This window comes from Nannobrachium achirus, assembly GCF_963921795.1.
Source record: "Nannobrachium achirus genome assembly, chromosome: 15".
Lineage (NCBI taxonomy): Eukaryota > Metazoa > Chordata > Actinopteri > Myctophiformes > Myctophidae > Nannobrachium > Nannobrachium achirus.
Window position 1 is genome coordinate 25,276,028 of NC_137822.1, and position 23,961 is coordinate 25,299,988.

General features: G+C 41.3%; 2 protein-coding genes across 3 annotated transcripts in view; one reads left to right on the forward strand and one right to left on the reverse strand.

Moving 5' to 3' along the window:
- Positions 1-15,030, forward strand: part of pnpla7a (patatin-like phospholipase domain containing 7a) — a 67,918-nt gene extending 52,888 nt beyond the window's left edge. The window contains exons 33-36 of one of the 2 annotated variants that reach the window (XM_080743187.1): positions 393-512; positions 2,987-3,071; positions 7,536-7,651; positions 14,334-15,030. In XM_080743187.1, coding sequence (XP_080599313.1) covers positions 393-512; positions 2,987-3,071; positions 7,536-7,651; positions 14,334-14,477 — 465 coding nt within the window. In that variant the 3' untranslated portion in view covers positions 14,478-15,030. The remainder of the gene's footprint in view (positions 1-392; positions 513-2,986; positions 3,072-7,535; positions 7,652-14,333) is intronic. The other variant, XM_080743188.1, reaches the window with a different exon arrangement.
- A 7,972-nt stretch (positions 15,031-23,002) lies between these two features.
- On the reverse strand, positions 23,003-23,572 carry LOC308298793 (NADH dehydrogenase [ubiquinone] 1 beta subcomplex subunit 8, mitochondrial-like; the record flags this gene model as incomplete). The annotated part of the gene is made up of 1 exon (XM_080742468.1): positions 23,003-23,572. The coding sequence occupies one exon, from the start codon at positions 23,570-23,572 to the stop codon at positions 23,003-23,005; it is 570 nt and encodes a 189-aa protein (XP_080598594.1).
- Positions 23,573-23,961: the final 389 nt, after the last annotated feature.

Here is a 23,961-nt window from a genome sequence, read left to right on the forward strand (position 1 = left end):
TCTTTCGCAAATCATACAAGGCCGTCGCACAAAAGTAGTGAAAACAGCCGATCTACAAGCACACAACGCCTCGCACCGCGAGGCGTTGTGTGCTTGTAGATCGGCTGTTTTCACTAGTTTAAATAATGATGCAAAAAATGATGCAATGCAAAAAGAAATGGTTTTGGACAGATTTTCACCCGACAGGGGATAATTGGGGAACCCTGCTGTATACAATTATGTATACACAGCATTTGACCTTGTGTGTGTGTGTGTGTGTGTGTGTGTGTGTGTGTGTGTGTGTGTGTGTGTGTGTGTGTGTGTGTGTGTGTGTGTGTGTGTGTGTGTGTGTGTGTGTGTGTGTGTGTGTGTGTGTGTGTGTGTGTGTGTGTGTGTGTGTGTGTGTGCTCCAGGAGGTGGGCTACCAGCATGGCAAGACGGTGTTTGATGTGTGGAGTCGCAGTGGTGTGGTGGACAAGATGTTAAAGGACCGACACCAGGAGGAATTCCACAAGACACAAAGCAACAACAACGTAAGCATTAGAGGAGACGGGAGGAGTGTGTAGGATGATGAAAATAAAAAACCAAAGCCACAGAAAAAGGCTCCCATTCCCAGTAGGGGTGGGCGATATGGTGATAATTATCGTTGAGACGATACAATGTCTCCACGATATGCCTTTTCAGAGGTATCGTGTATTATCGTGATACAATGGACCAATCCCCAATCACATACACACCCATTGTAACTGTTACAATGGGTGTGTATGTGATTGGGGATTGGTCCATTGAGGGAGCCTTGTAAAAGATCCTGTTTAATCGTTAATACAGAGATTCATTGCAGAATTCAATTTAAACCTGCATTTTGGTCTAAATCAGTAGTTCTCAAACTTTAAAATGTCAAGGTCTCCCCTTAACTCTGACAGTATACAAATGAAAATTACGGGTCCATTTGGTTTCATTTGTATACTGTCAGAGTTACATACTTGTAAAGTTCAATTTAGACCTCCCAAAAGGAACCCAGAGAGTCTAGTTTTTGTCAAGTAACTTGAGAACTAACCATAAAAACCAACGTGAAAAAAGAATCGTGATAAAATCGTGTATCATGTGATACAGCTTGGGAAAATATCATGATATTGTATTTTTCCATATCGCCCACCCCTATTTCCCATCCCAGGTTCCCATTCGTCCTTCCCTGCACTATTACGCTCGAGACTCACCTGCAGTACATAAATAGATACTGTGTGTGAGGCTGAACTGCACCTACTCTACATAAATATATATACTGTGAAGTTTTTAATTATACCAACCTGTTTGCACATAGAACACACTGTGAAGATGTTTACAACAAGTTAAAGCACAGTAGTAGCTAGCTACTACGGGGGAAAATGCCATTGGTGTATACAATATACCAAACTTTATGCACATGTACAGCTGAGGATGCTTTTTCATTCTCTTTTGCCTTTTGCACTCTCTTTCTTTCCTATGTCATTATTACGTAATATTACTTTTTTTTGTTATCTTTAGATGTGTTTTTGTTTTTTTGCTGTTATTTTATATATACCACTGCATTGTCTGAAGGAAAAATATGTTTTACTCCTACGCACCTGTACAAAAGACGTAACGATAAAGTACAACCTTGAACCTTGAAGAAGCATAGCAGGCAGGCAAGTCACAGATTAACATTCATAGGAGAATATAAAAGGGTCTGACGGAGGGCAGATTCTAAGTTAGGAAGGTGATGTATACACTGTATGCAGCAGTAGTTTGGGGGGTGTGTGGATGGAAGGATGGGTAAAATAACTGATTTTGAAATACACCGTAGCCAGCCACATTGATTTAAAGTGATGACCAATTCAGGGCTGTTTTAGTGTCTACCGCCTCGCACAATGTGCATTTTACCATCCTCAAAATAGCAAACCAGCACTGACCACTCCTCCAGGTCTTATGTTAAGGAAAGAAAAAAATAAACTAGGGCCCTGAGAGTGTACAAATGGAACCAAATGGACCCATAAAGGTCCATTTGGTCCATTTCTATTGTCTCAAAGTTATGGGGGTCCTTGAAATCAAAACGTTTCAGAACCACTGGCTTTCGGAGCTTCAATTGGGTGAGGGCAAGTCTCCCAAGAAAATATCCTTCACCGGAAAAGAGCCACCTACAGGTGGCTGCAACTCGGCAAATGCGAGCCATAATGCAACATGAACAAGTTGGTGAACTTAGATTTACTTACTGTATGATTTATTATCCAATGATACAGTTAGAATTCCTCCTAGCTATAAGCTGTATGTATTGATCTACTGCTACACAATCCAACGATTATTGCGACCGTCAGGTCGCATTTACTATCAAAACCTCCACCGGCTGTCAGTATGTCTGTCTGTCAGTCACACTTCACACTTTTGCCCTACTCATATCTCCGCCACCGTTGCCCCTATCCATGCCAAACTTTGCACACACACTCCTTGGCTGCCAAACCACAACCTCCACCCCTCATTTCTCACATGGCCCTCTGCTAGCGCTACCATGAGGCCGATTCTTGCAAAACACATTTTTGGACACTGCTCCTACAGTATCTCTAAAGTCATGTCATCAAATTTCCCATATTCCCTCCTGATTGGCTAACATTGCCTTCTAAAGTTTGTGTATGCAACGTGACGGTCGCTTATCTCCCGATTAGGGAGTCTTACTGGTTGCTACTACACAAATACTTTTTAATTAATGCCTGACTCCAGAAGAACACCACAGCAAGAGAAGGCGGGTAGTATAGGGAGGACAGGAAGACAGTATGAATACCCATGTTCAAGAGAACATAAATGCCCATAATCACACAGAAACAATGTACTGTAAGAGAGGGAGAGAGGGTGAACATGAAGACAATAATTGCAAAATAGAGATGAGGTTACAGATTGGAGTTTAACCTTTTGCAGGGCATTTGATGCAGCAGATTGGATGTACTGTATATGCTATTTTTTTTTTACACCATACTTAATCATGTTAATGTGTTTGCAGGTGATAACATGTCCCAATGCTTCGTTCACTGACCTAGCAGAGATTGTGTCGCGCATTGAGCCTGCCAAACCTACCATAGTGGATGGTAAGTTATCAACACACACATACGCACACAAACTGTTTATAGACATTAGATCAGGGGTGGGCAATTTTTTTTCCCATGGGGCCAAATGAACAACAGAAAATATTGTGGAGGGCTGGGCCAAAAGGCAGTGCTCCCCGCAAACTAAACACACAGCTTTACTGACTTCAGTAAATAAATACAATTTTTGTTGAAAACCGGCATTCGGAATCAACTTTTCTTTTTTTAGCCATTTTTGATGGGTACGGTAAGGCAGGTCGTCTTGACTTGTGACCAGTCTGACCACCTGCTTGTTATTGAGACAACGATCACGCACACATAATGATGTACGCATTGCGTCCATATGTACGTGAATAAAAAACTTCAAAATAAAAGAAATGCAGCTTTAGTCCATGCATGAAGTAAAATTAGAAAATGTGTTTATTTTGTAATTTGTCATTAACCCTACACGGGCCGATCAGAGTAAACCAAAGGGCCGTATACGACTCACCCTTATTCGCAAAATAGTGAAATATGTTATACAGTAATATGGGTTCAAACATGGGTTCACTGTATTTAAGTACCGGTACACTGATCTCCAAGTTTCAAATTTGTAAATTTTTTCACAAATTAAAGCCCTGCTTCACCATACAAGACCGCACAAAAGTAGTGAAAACGGCAGATCTACAAGCACACAACGCCTCGCGGTGCGAGGCGTTGTGTGCTTGTAGATCGGCTGTTTTCACTAATTTAAGTCATTTTACAAGTGATAAATAGAATACAAACGGTTTTGGACATACACGGTTTCCACCCGACAACGACGATTTGCTCCGGTTTTAATATCCGGGTGTCTAATATGCTATGCTTTATTCCCGAATATCCCCCTGGGGATCAATAAAGGTTTATCTTATCTATCTTAATAGGGGAGTTACTGTTACAATGGCTGGCTGTTTCCTTCTGTTCACCTAGCCATTACTCTCAAAGCTGGGGTAATATTTCGGCGTTGTCGGGTAGAAACCTTGTATGTCCAAAACCGTTCGTTTTGTATTTATCATTTAAAAAATGACTTAAACTAGTGAAAACAGCGGATCTGTGCGAGGCGTTGTGTGCTTCTAGATCTGCTGTTTTCACTACTTTTGTGCAACAGCCTTGTATGGTGAAGCAGGGCTGTACTTTGCGAAAAAAAAAAACGTACAAATTTGAAACTCAGATACAATGTTTCTGCCCGACAGTGGCGATTTATATTGAGCTAAATTACCTGGATCCATTTCTACTCCCACGTTTGCACACAGTCACACACATGCAAATGTTCTCGGTTTGGCATTCCACATTGTACTTCAAGTATCCTGTGGATTAGGCAGTTGGAAAAAAAAAGTGGCAATCTATGGAAATGACGTCTGCAAATAGCGTAGGAAATTGTTTTTTGAAAGCGAACATTTAATGACTGTGACGCTGGTGCATTAGTGCAATACAGTATGTATGGAAAAACAGAAGAGTAACTCTTTGTCAGGTTCCCAACCCACTGTAGTACGTGATCAGACCGTGCTAGTAAGAAGAGCTGCTATAGTATTGCTGTGCATAAACCCCAATTTACGAAGACAAATGGTAAATGGTGCATTTATATAGCGCTTTTATCCAAAGCGCTTTACAGAGATTGTGCATTACATTCACCCATTCACACACACATTCATACACCGGTGGCGGAGGAACCATGCAAGGCACCAACCTGCTCACCGGGAGCAATGTGGGGTTCAGAGTCTTGCCCAAGGACCCTTCGACATTAACTCAGGGGGAGCCCGGATTCGAACTGGGAACCCTTTCGGGAACCCTTCGTGCTCTAATAACGGTTTCTCTACCCCTGAGCTATGCCGCCCCATGTTCCGAATGCACATGTTCCTATCATGACATTTGACTTGACGATTAATTGTTAAACAAATAATTGCTATTAAAAACTTATTAACATTTTTCAACATGGAAACAACTATGACGATTATGCAAAAATAATTATCTAAAAAAAAGTGCTATTATGTTATATCTGTGACAAGCCTTTAGCACCTTTCAGACGAGAGGCAGTTGACGCACCCTAGTAATTCATTTTCAATGAGAGGCGGGGGTTATTTGGGACACCTCATATACATTAACAACTTCAGCCTTTATATAAATTTCGGCCAAAATATTTGTATACATTTGAAAACTTGAAATGGGACATTCTGCATAACGAGTGCTTTTACTTTTGGTACTTTACCCATTTAGGCCTAGAATTATTGACTGCTTTAACTATTGAAAAATAGCAGATATACAAGCTTGTAGATCTGCTATTTTTGAAGAATCATGAAAATATTTGCAAATATTTGAATATCTCATTTTTAAAGTGAACATTTGTAACACAAATATTTTGTTCTGGGGGGTCCCTGATACAATATTTTGAGATGGGGTTCCATGGCCAAATGCATATCATTTTGGGGGTCCTTCACATGAAAAGGTTTGAGACCCACTGACATAGTAGTCTTTCAAGAACAGACTAACTGAGCTCCAGTTGAGTGAAAAGGACCTTTTCTTTGACGATGGCGAGCCAGATTGCTGACATAGAAACATAGGTTTTTCAAAAAAATCTTAGAAGGATTCAAAAGACACCAGCAGATCTACAAGCTCGCTGCGCGGCACTCGTTGAGCTTGTATATCTGCTATTTTTCAATAGTTAAAGCATAAAATAATGATACACAATAATGTGTACCCGTTCTGAATGGTACGTAAGTACATTTTTATGCCAATACGTTTACTCAAGTACATTTTGAATTTCAGACTTTTACTTGTAACAGAGTATTTCTATATTGCAGTATTGATAGTTTTACTAAAGTAAAACATTTGAGTACTTTCCCCACCACTGGTAGAATGTTAGAGTTTGGTGTAGGGTGACTGAGTAGTTTCTTACTTAGGAAGAAGCATTGCTGTGGAGTGTGGATGCTCTGTTGTGTTCTTCTCTGGAGGAGGGCACCAGTTTAGTGATCGATCGATGTGATGTGCTGTGATGGGATATTTTTGAAAACCATGTTGTGCAATGAAGGCTTAAAGGGCCACTTCACCTCTAGGACAACCCTATCTTATTTTATTGTTGTTTGGGACACGATCAACACAATCCCGAGTTATTTTTTGAGTTCAATCTGTTTTTTGAGATATTTTAGTATTTCAGCATGTACTAGTGATGCAAAATGCATAGTCATGCTGAAATACTAAAATATCTAAAAAAAACAGATTGAACACAAAAAATAACTCAGGATTGTGTTGATCGTGTCCCAAACAACAATAAAATAAGATGGGGTTGTCCCAGAGGTGAAGTGGCCCTTTAAGTGCAATCAATCCTGGTTGAAGAATAAATATGTATTAATTATTAACCAAAAACCCACAATGAATATAGGATTTCACTGTCTTTATACGTGTATATTAAAGTTGAATTAACTGTTTTTAATGTTTTCATTATTAAACCACAATGCGTAGCGGCCTGAACTCTAGATGTGAGGGCAGTGTAGCGTAATGAAATATGTCATTTTGGTTAGATGAGCTTGTGTTTTTATTTGTCCAACTATAATATAGTTGGACAATGTTATTGTAAAATGCATGTTACACAGAGAGAAATAAATAGATTGCTGAAATCCCAATTTTAAATTATGAACAGACACTGATTGAAACAAGCCATCAGTCTCAAAGCTGGGGTAATATTTATATTGAGCTAAATTACCTGGATCCATTTTCTACTCCCACGTTTGCACACAGTCACACACACATGCAAATGTTCTCGATTTGGCATTCCACCTTGTACAAGCTTGGATTAGGCAGTTGGAAGAAAAGTGGCAATCTATGGAAATGACGTCTGCAAATAGTGTAGGAAATTGTTTTTTGAAAGCGAACATATATTGCTGAAATCCCAATTTTAAATTATGAACAGACACTGATTGAAACAAGCTGATGGAAATGCTCATAGAAAGTAAGAGGCTCTCTCATTACTGCTCAACAATATAACTCCGGCTACAGAAATGATTTAATAATAAAAAATAAAAAAAAGGTTTAGTTGCCACCTATTACCGAATTGTGTTTAAGGCTTTTCAATCACTTGAATGAGACTGAACGTCAGTGGAAATCAACACAATGGCCACAATTTGATGAAAATTGTATTTTAAGTCCACTTGGCGGTTTGGGATTTAAAAGCTGGATGATATGGATCTACAGTGTTAGTTCATTTTTAGCAGGGTGGTTGCACTCACAATTCTTCTCTCCACCTTCCTCCTTATTTATATCCTGCAACCTGTTCTGCTTCTTCCCACTTGCTGCACTCTCATCCCTGTGACCCACTCGCCCTCTCATCCACCTGCACATCTACATCTATCATTCCCCATCTCTCCTGCTCTCTTCTCCTCCACCCCTTCACTGATCGCTCACCTGCTTCCGCCATCCCCCTGCTTCCCCCCTCCTCTTGCCTGTCCCTCCCATCAGAGGAGTCAGACTACCATACTGACTATGAGGAGGAGGCAGTGGAGAGCGCGTTGTCCGACATGGAGCAGTACAGTCACTATGGAGAGCACACTGAAGGAGAGGAGACGGCTGACACGGTGCGGTGAATATCCACTCACATGGGGTCTTCTGGGTGCACTCGACACAACTCAAGGATCTTAACCCATTTAGGCCTGGGATTATTGAATGCTTTAACCAGTGAAAAATAGCAGATATACAAGCCCACAGCGCGGCACCGAGTGCCGCGCTGCGAGCTTGTAGATCTGCTATTTTTGAAAAAGTTGTGAAAATGTGTGCAAATCTTTGAATATATGTATTTTCAAAGCGAACGTTTGTAACTAAAATTTTACTTCTGGGTGGTCCCTGGAACTAGATATTTTGAGATGCGGGTCCATGGCCAAATACATATCATTTTGGGGGTCCTTAACATGAAAAGGTTTGAGAACCACTGACACAGTAGTCTCTCAAGAACAGACTAACTGAGCTCCAGTTAAGTGAAAAGGACCTTTTCTTTGACGCCGGCTGGCCAGATTGCTGACATAGAAACATAGGTTTTTCAAAACACCTTAGAACAGGGGTTCCCAAACCGTTTTGGATCAGGGCACCCCTATAAATATTATTTTCATCCGAGGCACCGCTACATTATATTCATAATTTTCACTCCCAACACCTTATATTTATGCCATATTCTAGCGATTATGTTGCGAGGAAAACGTTGAGATAAAAGCCATTTTGGTTAGAACTTAGAACTGAAATTAACTTTGTACTTCAAGTTTAAAATGCTAAAATACTAAATATGTTTTTAACCCTAATCGTGCCTATCCCGAACAAGTTCGGCTTTATTTCAATCCAATACAATATTTTATTTGCTATTTGACTTACCCTGAGCTGCTTGGACCAACGTGGGTGGTCCTGGCTCGTCCATCGCTTACCAACGAGAGACGCTAGATGGTCCGACGATTTATTCCATTGAAAATGGTTTAAAATAAAGTTTAGAGCCCCCCCAAAAAAACTCAATCTATACTGCAGTGAAAACACAAAGCAGTACTGTCTTCTTCTACGGTAGCTAGAGCGAAGGCCTATACAGATATTTCTGGCACTCTAGCGGCCACTTGTGGCCCGGGGCACTGTATGAGTTAAGTGTCCAAATAAATTCCAAATATTATCAAATTATCTCACGGCACCCCTGGACTGCCGTCACGGCACCCCAGGGTGCCCCGTCACCCACTTTGAAAACCCCTGCCTTAGAAGGATTCAAAAGACACTTATAGAATCGGGTCAAAATTCAAATTATCACGATTTAAAAAAAATAGCAGATCTACAAGCTCGCAGCGCGGCACTCGGTGCCGCGCTGTGAGCTTGTATATCTGCTATTTTTTAAAGTGATCCCTGACTAATACGACAAATATGCCTTAATCTATCTATAAATGCGAGAAGTCTCTGCGTGTGTGTCTGTCTGTCTGTCTGTCTGTCTGTGTGTCTGTAATCCGCGTATCTCGAGAACCGTTCGTCCCACCGGCTTCAGATTCGGCACGCGCGTTCCCCGCCGCGGCACGGAGTGCAGTGCCGGGTCTCGACCCGACCCGACGCGCGGTTTTCCCGAACCGGCGCGAAACGTTCGGAATCTCCTTATGCGGGGTTGATTGTTGACATCAGGCTGTTCCGGAGGAAATCGGCGCAAGCTCTGACTCATTGTGACATCACTTCATAAAAGGCTCTGACATCACGTACGCCACATGAGTCAACAAAAAATCTCTGTGAGTGTGTATGTATGTATGTAATCCGCGTATCTCGAGAACCGTTCGTCCCACGGGCACGCGCGTTCTCCATATATGGGCATAAAATGAATGCCCCCATATATGGGCATAAAATGGATTGCAGACAGACAGATACAGATATCTCCATATATGGACATAAATGGACAGAGGCAAACAGATGGTCAAAGATCTCCATATATGGGCATAAAATGGACGCAGACAGACAGATACAGATATCTCCATATATGGGCATAAATGGACACAGGCAAACGGATGTTCAAAACGGGTCCTATGACAACAGGTATAATGAGGTTTGCATTAAAGGGGGAACCGGCTAAAATGGACGCAGACAGACAGATACAGATATCTCCATATATGGGCATAAATGGACACAGGCAAACAGATGTTCAAAACGGGTCCTATGACAACAGGTATAATGAGGTTTGCATTAAAGGGGGAACCGGCACTGTGTCTGCAACACAGTTGGAGGCACAGACAGATACTCCATATATGGGCATAAAATGGAAGCAGATAGACAGATATCTCCATATATGGGCATAAAATGGACCCAGAACTATAACTGCAGTGATCTCCATATGGACATAAAATGGACGCCGACAGACAGACAGACAGACAGATACAAATATCTCCATATATGGGTTAGGGTTAGGATAAATAGCATAAATGGACACAGGCAGACAGATGGTCAAAACGGGTCCTATGAAAACAGGTATAATGGGGTTTGCATTAAAGGGCGGGGCATTCATTCCCTATTTACATTGTTCCGAGTTGGCCAGGTCGAAGGGCGGCCCAGCTTCTAGTACATTATAATTGTCCTCTATAACTACAATGTAAAATTAAAAACACCTCAATTATTGTATTTCTTCTAGAAATAGCTAATCTTTCACTCAATAGGGGAAATGCCCGTCGCAAGTTGATGATGTCATAAATGTCAATTGTGATCTATCCCTATGGAATTTATGGCATGCATGTGAAAATAAAAACAAACTTAATACTTCCTATGGTTAATATGAGCATCAAATCAATATTTCAAATGTGTTTGTGTTTTGTTTTTTTGCACATGCATGCCATAAAAATGACACATGACATTTATGACATCATCAACTTGCGACAGGCATTTCCCCTACTGAGTGAAAGATTAGCTATTTCTAGAAGAAATAAAATATTTAAGGTGTTTTTAATTTTACATTGTAGTTATAGAGGACAATTATAATGTATTAAGACATATTTGTCGTATTAGTCAGGGATCACTTTAATAGTTAAAGCAGTCAATAATCCTAGGCCTAAATGGGTTTTAAGTAACCATTCCAGACACTAGTGACAGATTAGGATGCAGTGAGAAGGCACAGGCCTCTAATTGTTCAGTTTAAATTGATTGATTTATTTTTTTAATAAAATGTTGCACTGTGGTTTCAGGTAAATGTATACATCGTACTGTAGGCATGTACTGTAGCTGACAAGCTTATTAGAGAACAACCTGTGTGAACAAAACAAGTACAACACAGTAATTAAATTTTTTCATTATCATCAGACAATAGTAGAATGCAGGGTTCAAGGCTACAGTACTCTGACAATAGATTTAATATGAATGAGGACCGTCAGCTACTTCAACAACGTGACCCTTTGTTAATGAGATGAAATGCAAAGCTTGTAACACCAGCTGAATAACCTTGGGATAAACGGGACCACTCTTTTGTAAATTAGATTAGTATTTCAGTCGTCGAAATGCACGAGGTTGTTTTGAAAGGTACAACAGGAAAATTCGCTTTTTGTGTTGGTTGACTGCAGCAATCATATTGGCACATTTATTCAGACCCCTGTAATGGTCAATTATTATTCAGCTTCAAGGTAGCATTTCTCATTAATATGTTATATTGTTGGGGGCATGGCATAGCACAGCTAGAAGGTTCCGGGTTCCCTTGTGTCCGCGGGGACGATAAGGGCTCTGGGGCCGTGTTCTCTCCTCCTCGTCATCAATGCCCATACCCTAGGTGGGGTTGGCAAAAGGGCCAAAAGAGTTAGCATGTTCTCCCGTTGTCTCCCAGGGTAGGTACTCTCACAAAAATATATCTATACTACTGCCCAGTAGTGCCCAGGATTACAGTTTAGGAAATTGGCATTGATTGAAAAATGATATTTTTTTGTAAAACAGGCCCTTCCCACAAACTTTGGATGTAATCTTTGCCAATCTTATATTAATGGAATATGACATCTGAATGATACATGAGATAATGTGTATCGATGTGTGAGTTTTGGACAAAAGCCTTAGTAGCAAAAACGTGTGTTTAGAAACAAACACGTAAAATGTCATAAAATCGTGGCCATGGCCTATATGGGGGGTTGCATCATGATCCAAGGAATGCAGGGACAATTGACCGATCGCTATGCCCCTCCTAAAGCCGTGCATGCCCAATGCCACGTTTAGCGACAGGTTACTAAGGCGGGTGCCTTGGCAAGCTGCCATGGCGGCGTGCAGCAATAGCACCCAGCTGCAGACTAACCTGCCACAAACAAACGCACGTCCAGGAAGAAAACAATAGCCTATACTAAAGTCAGATTAACATACAGTACACAAGTTTTACCAGTTATATTTTCTCATGAAGTGCTCCTAAATTATTCCCGTGGGTTTGTGTAGGTCAGTGCAATCCGTTCTGTTTTTGTTTCAGTGTTTGTGACACGGAAGCGAGTGGGTGGGACGTTCGCGAACGAATCGAGTCTGTTGAACGACTCTTTGAAATGAACGATATGATTCGGTTCACAGTAGGGAGCCGTTCCTTTCTAATGAACAGTGGTGGGAAAGGTACTACATGTCTTTACTTAGGTAAACATATCAATACTGCAATCAAGTTTGGAATGTTATTAATGTACTAGAGTAAAAGTAAAATAGTATTGGTTTCAAAATGTACTTAAAGTACCAATATTAGAACGTACTCATTATGCAGAATGTCCTGTTTCACAGGTTTTCCAATGAGTAAAATGTAGAAAAATCATTTGCAAATAGCTGATCTACAAGCTCACAATGCATTGCAACGTGACACATTGTGAGCTTGTAGATCACCTATTTTCAAATGCCAGAAATGTATCCAATGGCAAAAATGTATAGGCCTATTTGGGTGGAAGTGATTTACAATCATAATCAAAATCTACAAAGTAACCAGTAACTAAAATGAGGCAGTCTTTTGAACGGCTCTTTGAAAGGAACGGATCTCAGAGATCCGGTTCACTTCAGAGAACCATAAATCCCATCTCTATCTAGCAGCCAGACTCGCGGTACAGCGATGCGCGCTGCCATGGCAGCTTGCCAAGTCAGCTGCGTTAGTAACCTGTTGCTAACTTGGCATTGGACAAGGACGGCTTTAGGAGGGGCATAGCGAAGGGCTAATTGTAATACAAATAAAAGTATTGTATGAACTACAATTCTAGAGTTGTAGGCCAAAACATAAAGCGGCCTGATATAGCACCATTATGAGGCCGACTTGGAAATGGTTGTCTGGAGAGTTTTCCTCATAGAGTATATATCCCTTCTAGTGCCGATCCCGAACAAGTTCGGCTTTTTTTTCTCGGCAAGAAACATTTTTTTTTTGCTATTTTACTTACCCTGAGCTGCTTGTAGAGACGTAGGTGGTTCTGGCTCCTCCTACGCTTTCCAACGAGCCATTCTACGTGGTCCGACGATTTATTCCATTGAAAATGGCCAGATGCCAAGTTTACAGCCCCCCAATGTTTACTGAATCTATGCTGTCGGCGGCGCGACGTTTCACGGGGTGCCGATCCCGAACTATATCGGCTTTTTATATAAAATGAATTAAATAATCGGAGGCCTCACCGAAGCTTGAGGCTAAATTTTCATCCAGGCCGCCGGCCGCTATCTGTTTACATCGGCCCGCGAGAGGGTAACGCCGCCGAATCGCGCAGCCGAATCCAATACATTCTCACATCTTTGAAGCTCATTTTCTCTGAACTGTGTTCTTATGGAAGCGGAAAAGGTTTATTTACGGCTAAATCGCCGAAAATCGGGCTTCTAACATGACTGATAGCCTATGGCTATCTTGTAGCCATTTTCATCCGGGTCTTTTTCATGACACGCACAAACGTGTACACGCACGTCACTGCTGTGTGGGTCCCCGTATGTTACAGCGCTCGTCTATGGGAGAGACTCTGGCAAGGCTTACAGACTTTGGCGCCTTCAAGTGGCGGTGGCACAGAATCGGTTGAGAACGAATAGCCCCGCCCCCAGCTATTCATTTCAATGCAAGTGCTCAGTGTGTTTTGAAGCATGCGGAAGTAGCTGAATCCATGTGCATTGAGGGGGAATTGGATCATCTGGATGATCCAGTTTTTCTTACGTCGACGAGCGTCTTACGCCACGACCGGCAGACCCGCTCTTTTGCTCGTTCATGTATTTTTCACCCCGCCTGCAGTTCCAGCTTTGGCCACCATGTCCTTTTGCTTCAAGTCTAGCCCTGGGTTCTGGGGCTTGGTTTTCCTGGGCCTACTGGTGGGCATTCAAGTGTATGCCATTCGGTTTAGTTAGTGTTTTGTGAGAGTAGCTGCACAGTGCACACAGACACACGGACAGGGGCGAAAACATAATCTCCTTGTCCTGACCTTGTCGAGATAATGATGCGTATCTATTAGTTTGCTTTCATTAAAAAACAACATTAGTGAAAGTATTATCTTTTATTGCTTTATACTTTATTTGATTATTTGGACTGGGCAGCGCATATTAATGAATAATATATACATGTATATACATATGTGTAAATATACCAGATTTAGCATTTCCATCCATAGTCCTACATTTTTATTTATTTTTATCTTTGTATATTATTTTGTTTAATACTGATGCATTTAGTGGAAATCTTGCATTACCTAATTTTAACCACAAAAACAGTTAACCCTACTACCCCATCAGTTGTACGATGTATTTTTTTCATCATTTGCCGACGCCATTGCAACTTCTTTTTTTCACTCTTCTTCAACGTTGTCCTGTCACACTCAGGATGAAGAGTTGGAGATGAGACATGAGCAGGATATTCCTTCTCTCGGTAACAGCAACGGGAGCAGCCACATCACCACCCCTGGTGCCCGTCATGCTCAGTTGAACTTGCCCTCTCCCTCACCTGAAATCCAGGAAAACGAGTGAAGAGCCACCTCTCAGCCTGTGATTGAGACTAAATCCACTGAAGATTTCTGAATTGGGCTGTCTCAGCTCAGCCTGGTCCGAGTTTTCCCTGTGACACACCAGTCAGCCCCCTGTAACATTATTATCCCACTGTTTAGGCTGTCCAGTTGACACAAGGAAATGCCTTCCAGCAAAATACAGTCAGCCCGGGTCAGTCCTGTAATGCATTCCTAGTCTATACCTGTTCAGCTGCCTGTCAACGCATTCAAGTCATGAATACATGCGAGAGACAGGAGTGGGGGGAAACGGAGGGCTATAGGGTGTTACCATACATCAGGGGTCTTCAACAGGGGGTCAGGGACCCCTAGGGGGTCCTCAGAGTTACTACAGGGGGGGACACCAAATCTTTGTGTGATAGGATAATTCTTTTAAAATCAACCTGAACCCTCGCATCCCAATTCTGAAGAGAACTTAAGCCACAAATGGCAGATCTACAAGCTATCGGCTATTATACAGAGTGAAAGGTCAAGTTTAGTAAGTAACGACGATTTAAGTGGTTAAAAGTCTGAAAGAAAAACGCATCAACACAAATCTAACAGACCGATGACAGAGCGAGTTTATGAATCTATCTATGAAATCGATGAAAATCTGTATCACACATTTACACAATATGTAGAGGGGGGGGGGGGGGGGGGGTCCCTGCTTCATGTCTCTCTCAGCTAAGGGGTTCTTGGCCTGAAAACGTTGAAGACCACTGCCATACATCATACACTATGTGTACGCAATCCATTTCCTTTTTCAGTCACTCTGTATAAGAGTATCTGTTACATGCTTCAATTGTTAATTGTAAATTAAATAGACTTCAACAGATAAGTACAGTATATCCAAATGAACGCTATCTATGATCCATATTAATTTACCCTAATAACTTCAGTCTCCGTATTGAGGTATAAATGAAGAGTAAGTTACAGCAGAATTTTTACATTTTTACATTATGTTAAGGTTTAACATAATGTATACATTGTGCAAATTGGGTGCAAAGTAGTCCTACTGTAATATCATGTGCACTCAGTTTGTTTATGGTGGTTCATTACAAACAAACTCACAGTTCATTCCTCAGAACCTGGCCTACAAGATTATATTGCAGCAGCCTACAGTTATGGCTATTGACACACTGTTGATGCAGCTTGAAGCCCCTCTGGGGTGGTAAAACATCATTTCCCCCATCTGTTTTCTTAGTTTGAATGTATCAGACACAGACTGAGCAGCAGACAGTGCAGAACCGCTTTGTGAACTCTGAATTCCACATCTTTCTGTAGAATTCATGCAGAGGCAGCTGCATGTGCCAAGACAGCTGGCCAATTATTCACAGGACCACGTTCTAACGTACACAATTTGCATAATCAATCAACAAGAATCAAATCGGAAGGCTCTCATGTACGGGTATGTGGCACAGATGGGATACTTTTTGTTGGATACATTTCATTCTTTCAATCTAAAAAAAAAAAAGAATACAATCTAAAAAAAAATAATACATATATGTATGTTTATCTTTACCATTCAATTTAAAGGATATGCTTTGATACTGAGCCAGCAGTGTAAATCCTACCTAGCCCCAGGTGGCATTATAGCATGTATGCATAGGCACAATCCTAGACAGCTGGGCAATCACTACAGCAGCACATTGTAATATACTGTATGATTGGACTTTGAATACTAATTGTTATATAGCCTTGATTAACGTGCCTATCTCTTTATCACAGACTGACATAGACTCAACTAAGCCTATCAATGCAACTTTTTATTTATTTAAATAACCATCTCTTATTGTATGAAGTAACAGCCTTAACTGCTAATATTGATGTCATAGTACCTGTTGTTACTTACCGTAACTCATGTTGATGATGGATGAATCCTGTGGGTGACTGACGAGTGTTTTGCAAGTTGAGCTATGGTGCAGAATATGGGGGTTTAGCATGATTGATACTTCCGCGATAAAATGTCGTTTGACGTGTCTATTTAAAAAGTAAAAAGCGACATGTCGCACAACGCTATGGCTGAAGCATAAATAAGGCTTTAAGGAAGGGGTTGCAGTGTATTGTACCGGTTTAGGTGGTGGTGTTTGATGAAGACTTTAACTGTCAAGACAAAGGTTAATAATGTGTGTTCACTGTGTATTAGGGGTGTAATGGTTCACAAAATTCACGGGACAAAATTCGGTACAGTGGTGTCACGGTTCGGTATGTTTTCATTTTAGCAAAGAGTGGAAATTTGACTCTTTCTAGCATACAAACCAAAAACGGATCCTTTAAAAAAGTAAAAAAAAAAAACATTATGTAGGCTATTAATTATAAACAAATTCAAGCCAAAACAATTCTGTTTTAATGGGCTTGTGAAGGAGCCATTGAGAGAGCTCTATTTCAGGAGAAAGGGAGGATCTGTTTGAGCATAGTAAAGTCGTTTTTTTTTGGTTTTTTTTAGTTTGATTTCTCAAACCGAAAGCCTTGTACCGAATAGTTCAATACAAATAACGTGTATTGTTACACGCCAACTGTGTATCTGGATTTGGATCATGTCCAGCTACAAAGCTCAATGAGTAAATTGAGTCACTGGGGCAGAATGACTATTTTGCTACTTTACTAAATGAATAGTCATAATGGATGATGCACTGATGTAATGCATGGAATTATGCCATGAACTTAGTATAAGAGAACCTCAGAAGAAGAAATGCTACCATCACTGTGCCTTCAATAGCTCATATTGTAAAGAATGGTTGACCAATGACCCCCATGTATAACACTGATTTATCTATATGTTATTTTAAGATTAATGTTTTTGATAGTCCTTAACTACTAACACTTGTTACCAATAAATTACCTCCTGTATATTGTAAATATGGTTGGCTATAATTCATAGGCATTGTGGTCAGGTTTCATTTCTCTTTAGCTTTCCTTTCTGTTAAGTGGATTAAAACGATTTGTTTTCCTCGTTCTGTTCATTCGGATTGATCAGCGACAGGAAAATGGCTTGCGTTTGAAAATGACATAGGCCTACACTACACAGCTGTGGCAGGCCTTGGACTGGGTGAGTTGAATGAGTAATGACAATGGAAATCTGAGCCAAGACATAATGAATCCTGAAGAAGTTTTTCTCTAATGAAAGAATTCCGCAGTCTGTCACTCTGCTTTATGCTGTTGCTGCCTCTAACTCCAAATGAGATGTTATGTTAATGAGACAAATCCTGGTATATGTGTGACTGAAATACAATAGCTTAGACCCACAACTATAAGGGTGGAAACCATGTAATTACATTTAGGTGTAGAATAGATTAGGAAGAGATGACATCATAGAGGTGACATGGCATTAACAATCCCATTTCCAGAATGATACCATAGTGGCAGCCATCTTATCTGAGTCCACCCTGAAACCAGACGGCTCTGCCAGTGCAAAAATAAATAATAATAAAACTTTATTTGTATAGCACCTTTCATGACATGAAATGCAGCTAAAGCGCTTTACAGAGCAGAAGATCAAGCACAAGTGCTTAACAGATAAAATTAAAAATAAAAATAAATAATTAATTACAATAAAGCAGAAAAATAAAAACATAAAACATTGAAGAACAATTTCAGAACAGTGCAGACGTCAATTAGTAGCACAGGGATTTAAACATTCAGCTAAAAGCAAGAGTAAAGAAATAGGTCTTGAGCTGTGCTTTAAAGCTATCCACAGAGGCTGCCTGTCTTAAATAATAATAATAATCCCTTGGTAGGTTTGGCCTGGCACCGCTCGGTTGTGATCGGATTACGCTGCCTGCCCAGGGCCAAGTATGCAAATGTGGGGTGGGTTTATCGCCAGAGGCATTTTTCAAAATCAGACCCTTGAAAATGCAGGTTCCAGTGTCACACAGATATTCCAGACTAATGTCTATGCAGTGATATTAGTCTGGCCATGCCAGGCTAGTCCTCCTGTGTCCTCTTGTGAACTTGCTGTAACTGGAACGTATGGTTATAGTCATAGAGTTATAATAAGAATAGAGAGGACACCAGATATCCCCGCCCGTCCACTTGCATTGAGTTGCTCACCCAGCGCATGAGGCGTTTTCACCCCTCCTTCCGCTTAGTAAAACCGTGACCGGGGCCACTGTGACGCATTTTTCGTCATAGTTTGTGTTCATGGACGCGATGGGCTCAAATTCATGAACGAGCTCTTCCGGTATGAACGCGCGTCAATACAAAGAAGCCTATGCGCGTTCATGTGGTTAGTAGACCCAACTGCAGTACCTCAAAACGGCCACCATGTCCATTTGGTTTCAGGGCGCCCCCAGGGTTCTGGGGGCTTGGTTATAGTCCTTTTATTTCTCTAACACTTTAACTGTGCCTGTCTAGAATAAACAAGTGTTTAATTTAAATTATAATGGGTTCAAATAAGAAAGAAATTATACTTATGCTTCAAGACACTTTTTGTGAAGCCAGTCGCTCTTTTAAACAAAATTATTTCCTCACAATTCAAGTATAACTCGGGCTTCTTCAAACTTTACTGAAGCGTCCCATAATGAGCTTTTTCCACACTCCTATTTTCCCTTGGGAACAAGAGCCTTATCAGCTAATTAATGAGGAGGAGCCAGCCAGAAACGTGGGAGAGAAATGTTGCCAATTATGTTGAGCAAGACGATCGTTACGTGACAAGAAAGACAAAAACTGAAAAGAAGATGATGGATAGATGTTCCGGAGGGTGGAAAATAACAAGGATCATAGAAGGATAGCGTCCTCTTGTGAATGAGGGAACAGAACTGAAGTTCTTTGGCTGGTAGTAAAGGATTTGTAGACGGCGTGGCACTCATGAAAAAGATGAGGTACGGATCGAGGGAACAAGGGGAGGTAGGTGGTTACTGGTTGGCCTTAATCTGGCAGAGAGTTTGATTCATATGCTGTAGGTCAGGCCTGAGGGACCAGAACCACTCCTTTCTGTCTATAATATGTTACCCCTTTTTTTACACCCTCTTGCATTATATTGTGACTGTCCACGTGTCTCTTGGCTTTCATGGATTCGGGACAAAAAAGGACTTAAATACAAGTGGGTCAGGCTATTTCAGATGTTTGAATGCCCCTCTGACATATGAATGCAGAAATGGAACAGATGGCTCACATACACAAATGTGTGGACAGTGTTCAGCGTTGCTCACAGATACAATTCAGCATCAATAAAAGTTAATTCTCCACAGGCACGTGCACACATGGGCATCAAAGGGGGCTTGAGTCCCTGCCCTTTTATCTGTCTGTAAAAAAAAGTGCCCTCTCCTCTTACTATGGTGAAAGAAATGCAAATGCCATCTTTCCATGCCATACATGAAGGCAGCATTCAAGAGAGTTGCCTTGTCCAAACTCTCCTGAACTTGAATGCAACATCTTATGTTGAAAGAATTGCCCATATATGGGTACCAGGGGTCTCCATATATGGGCAAGGTCGCTTGTCACCCTTAGGCGTCTTACGTGTGTGTGTGTGTGTGTGTGTGTGTGTGTGTGTGTGTGTGTGTGTGTGTGTGTGTGTGTGTGTGTGTGTGTGTGTGTGTGTGTGTGTGTGTGTGTGTGTGTGTGTGTGTGTGTGTGTGTGTGTGTGTGTGTGTGTGAGAAAGAGGAAGTTTATGGATAGGATACAAATGGCTTGGCAGGGGAATAATAATTAGGATATAATTATTCACCAAACATTTTAATCCATGATAGAGCTTCATCATTGGGTAATTTAAAAACACCTTTTCATTCATTCTGTGTGGATAGGATAGTCAACTGCCTCATGACAGAGAACATAAACTGCATTCATTATTTTTTCCAGTTTTTGTAAAAAGGGCACCTCCTGGAAACTTTGAAAGGCAATCGGAATGGAAATATGAAATCTGAATCATGCATGTTCTCCAGAGATAATGCGCACCTGCCTGTCAGCCTGGGAAATGCAATTAACTGCTAAGTAGCTTTGGATGAGGAAGAGAGCGCTGCCCGAGAGTCAGACGGACCTCGCATCAGTATGCCATGGTGACCAGTAAGTACGACCAGCATTGGTTTGCGCCGTCGCAACATACACATACTGTACTACTGTATGGGTTACAGGATTGGTGGACATCTCGGCAGTCGGCACCTCTATGTAAAATCTTCTATTCTTTATGGTCTAAACTCTAAAGTATACACGATTAGAAAGAGCATGCTTAAACATTCGACAAGTAATGTCTAATAATACATTTACAATTGCTACAAAACCTGTATATACAGTCATTTTGTGGCATAAACAAGAAGTTGAAGGATAAAATGAAGTCTGATAATGATGTACCTTGCATGTTCATATACTTTACATTACTTAGGACAATTCTTAAAATATACTGTATATATAGGCATACATATATATTAACTATTTTGGACATCGAGGTGCCCAGATGTCCCTAGTGTCCCTACCTATCCTGTATCCATATATTGTGGCTCCTGGTCGGGTGGCCATGGAGAATAAAAGGCAGACAGTATTTTGAGGAGCAAAGTGACAATGGCTTTATTGTGGGGGATTGCTTTGGCTGTGAGGCCTGGGCCTACTGGACCTCTGACTAGGCTTGTGCAGAGGGAGCCAATCTGGGGGGAAACAGAAGGAAGAGGTGAGCAAAAGCAGGCACAAGGGGAATGTCAAAGCGTACAAATCTGTTCATCCGTGTTCCCAAGCCCTGGCAGTCCAATCCCTTGGATTCCATTTTGTCTGCCGTTCAGGCGGGGTCGGTACCGAACAGGAAATACAATCAGAGCAGTAAATCCACAGATCAGTCATTCCAATCTCCTTTTCAACACATTCCAATCTCCTTTTCAACATTCCGTGTTCTGGGTCTCTTCTCTCTTACACCCTTACCTCCTGTTAAAAAGGGCTGGTTAGATACTTAAAACGGGGAAAGCGTCTGTGTTTAGATTTCAGCATTGGTTAGTCAACGCTCAGAAACCTGTCTACCAGTGACCTCATCAATGGGGGATTCAAGCTAATCCTGAAAGGTTACTATATGCTATAATGGAAGCCATTGTTTGTTTTATTTTTGAGTGGTGGTAAACCGTGTGTGTCTGTAGCCACTTTTCCTCAGCGTTTTGCCATAGCAATATGTGTGTGTGCGTAGCCATATTACATCATATTACTTCACCAATTATCTGTAGCCACTATCTGTAGCCACTTCTCCTCAGCGTTTTGCCATAGCAATGTGTTTTCCTCAGCGTTTTGCCATAGCAATATGTGTGTGTGTGTGTAGCTTGTATTACATCACCAATTACCAATTGATTGAAGACGTTATGCAAGCACGACCACGGCCGCTCACTTCACATTGGGTGTGATTTTTTATCTTAATCTTCCTAACACTGATGTCACTGGTAGACAGGTTTCTGAACTGCCCACAGCCCTCCTAAGAGACAACAACATGGTGCTATTTTATTGTAATATGAAGATGGGTTAAAAAGTGGTGAAGTTGTCCTTTAATCCTTCTAGTAATTGAACTGACCATTGGGCAGACAATTTCCCACAGAATGACCGTTCATCTCCTGAGTGAACCTGACCCCACGGCCTCGTGGTTTTTTAGAGCTGTCACTCTCTGTCTGCCACACATGGCTCATCTGCTTTGTTTCACCAGCCAACTGACAGGACTGATCCTAGTTGATTGGCATGTTTCCTCCACTCCACTGCAGCACAGAGCATGATTGTTGCCCGTCTAGATTCTAGACATTATTCTAGAATCTTCTAACTTTGCCATGACACACACATACACAAATGATCTTCGTTGGCAATGGATTTTATCCTAGGGCAGCACTGCTGCCTGTGAAGAGATGTTTTGTCTTAAAGGTGTATTCAGTGATAATGAAAGTGGCCGGGGGTCATCTTGTCCCTAACTGGCCTTACAGCGTGGAAATGTTTAGTTTTTTATAGATTTTTTACACCATTATAATGTTCTTGTTTTGGTCATTAGACCCAATCACTGAATATCGGTCTCCAGCTTCAGGATATGTATGATACTGATTTACTACCAGACTGTGGCGTTTTATGAGTTCAGTAGTTTACAATCTAGGCATTTAGCAGACGTTCTTAATTCAGAGCGACTGTGGTTCTCAAAACTTTTATTTTGACCATCATAACTAAACATCATAACATAACTACGGCCATACTCTACCCTGATTGGTCGAGGACTGGCTGGCCACCTCTGAAAACCGAACCTAGCTATGCTCGTAACACGGGCCATGGAAGTCCCTATATGGTCAGCACACATTCTAGTGAGGAGAATGAATGGAAAATGTACCAATTATATTTTTATTTGAATGAAATGCAATCACTGAATATACCTTTAAGGACCAGCAACAATATGGCCTCTGCTTTCCTTTGTCACAATTAAATTGTGTATATATATATATATATATATATATATATATATATATATATATATAAACAATAAATATATAATAGTAAAGAAAAGATTTCCTAATGTATGCTAACTTATTCAAGACAGAAATATATTATAGACACAAGTATCGTGACAGTTTAGACCATTATATTTCATACTTTTTGACGTCTTCAGGCTGGCTGTTAGGGTCTCCTCCTCTCTCCAGATACAGGTTATTGTATGGGTACTGCTTCGGTCCAACAGCTTGGTATGCTGGGAATTGTTCCCCGGCGTAGAACATGAACAGCATGAAGCCAATGAAGCCAAACAGATGTTTGACCATCGTGTGCCAAGGAACAGGGCTGGGAGAGGTGTCCACTCGGTTTCTGATGAACATGTCAAAGTTCCAGTGCATCGGTTCGCCCCAGTTCCTCCTCAGATCGGGATGGTCCCATGCATACCAGGGGTCTCTCTCGTGCTGAGATCTATCCGGGAGCTTTGGATAATCACCGAAGCCCTCGCCGTTGTCAGGATGAGGCTCGTAGTCCTCAATTCTCATGTTGTATTTCTTAGCTGAAGCGGCCCTCTCTTCAGGTGTTTTGGGGTACGGGCCAGGAAGCATGTCCTTCCAAGGTCCCGATGCTGCTCTGCTTGCCGACAGGAGGACTGGCATCCCAGCTCCTCTCCCTCTTGTCAGAGCTCCAACCCATCGCTGGAAACCGACAACACCAGCCATGTTTACTCAATGTATATCAACTTTGAGAGCTTTAAAAAAGGAATGGCCTAATTCATTAAGTCGGTCTCAACCCTGTCAGTAACGTGTCATCCTGTATTTAAATTGGCAAACGTGAGGGTGGGTGGGCAGTCAGACCTCTGATGTCACTCTTGACACAGCCATAACCATATAAGGAGGTCCCAATGCAACTACGCCCAAATATAGAGTGTGTTGTCTAACCTCAATCAGAGCCTTGTATAGAAAGTTCAGCCAATGCGGGTTCAGAAACAGCGCCAGTCATGTGCTTCATTTCATGTACACCGGAAATGTCACTTCTTCCCCATAGATTCCAGTGCATTCCGTAAACTTTGGGTTCAGCGCTTGGTCAATATTCGCCAATAGATGTGTAT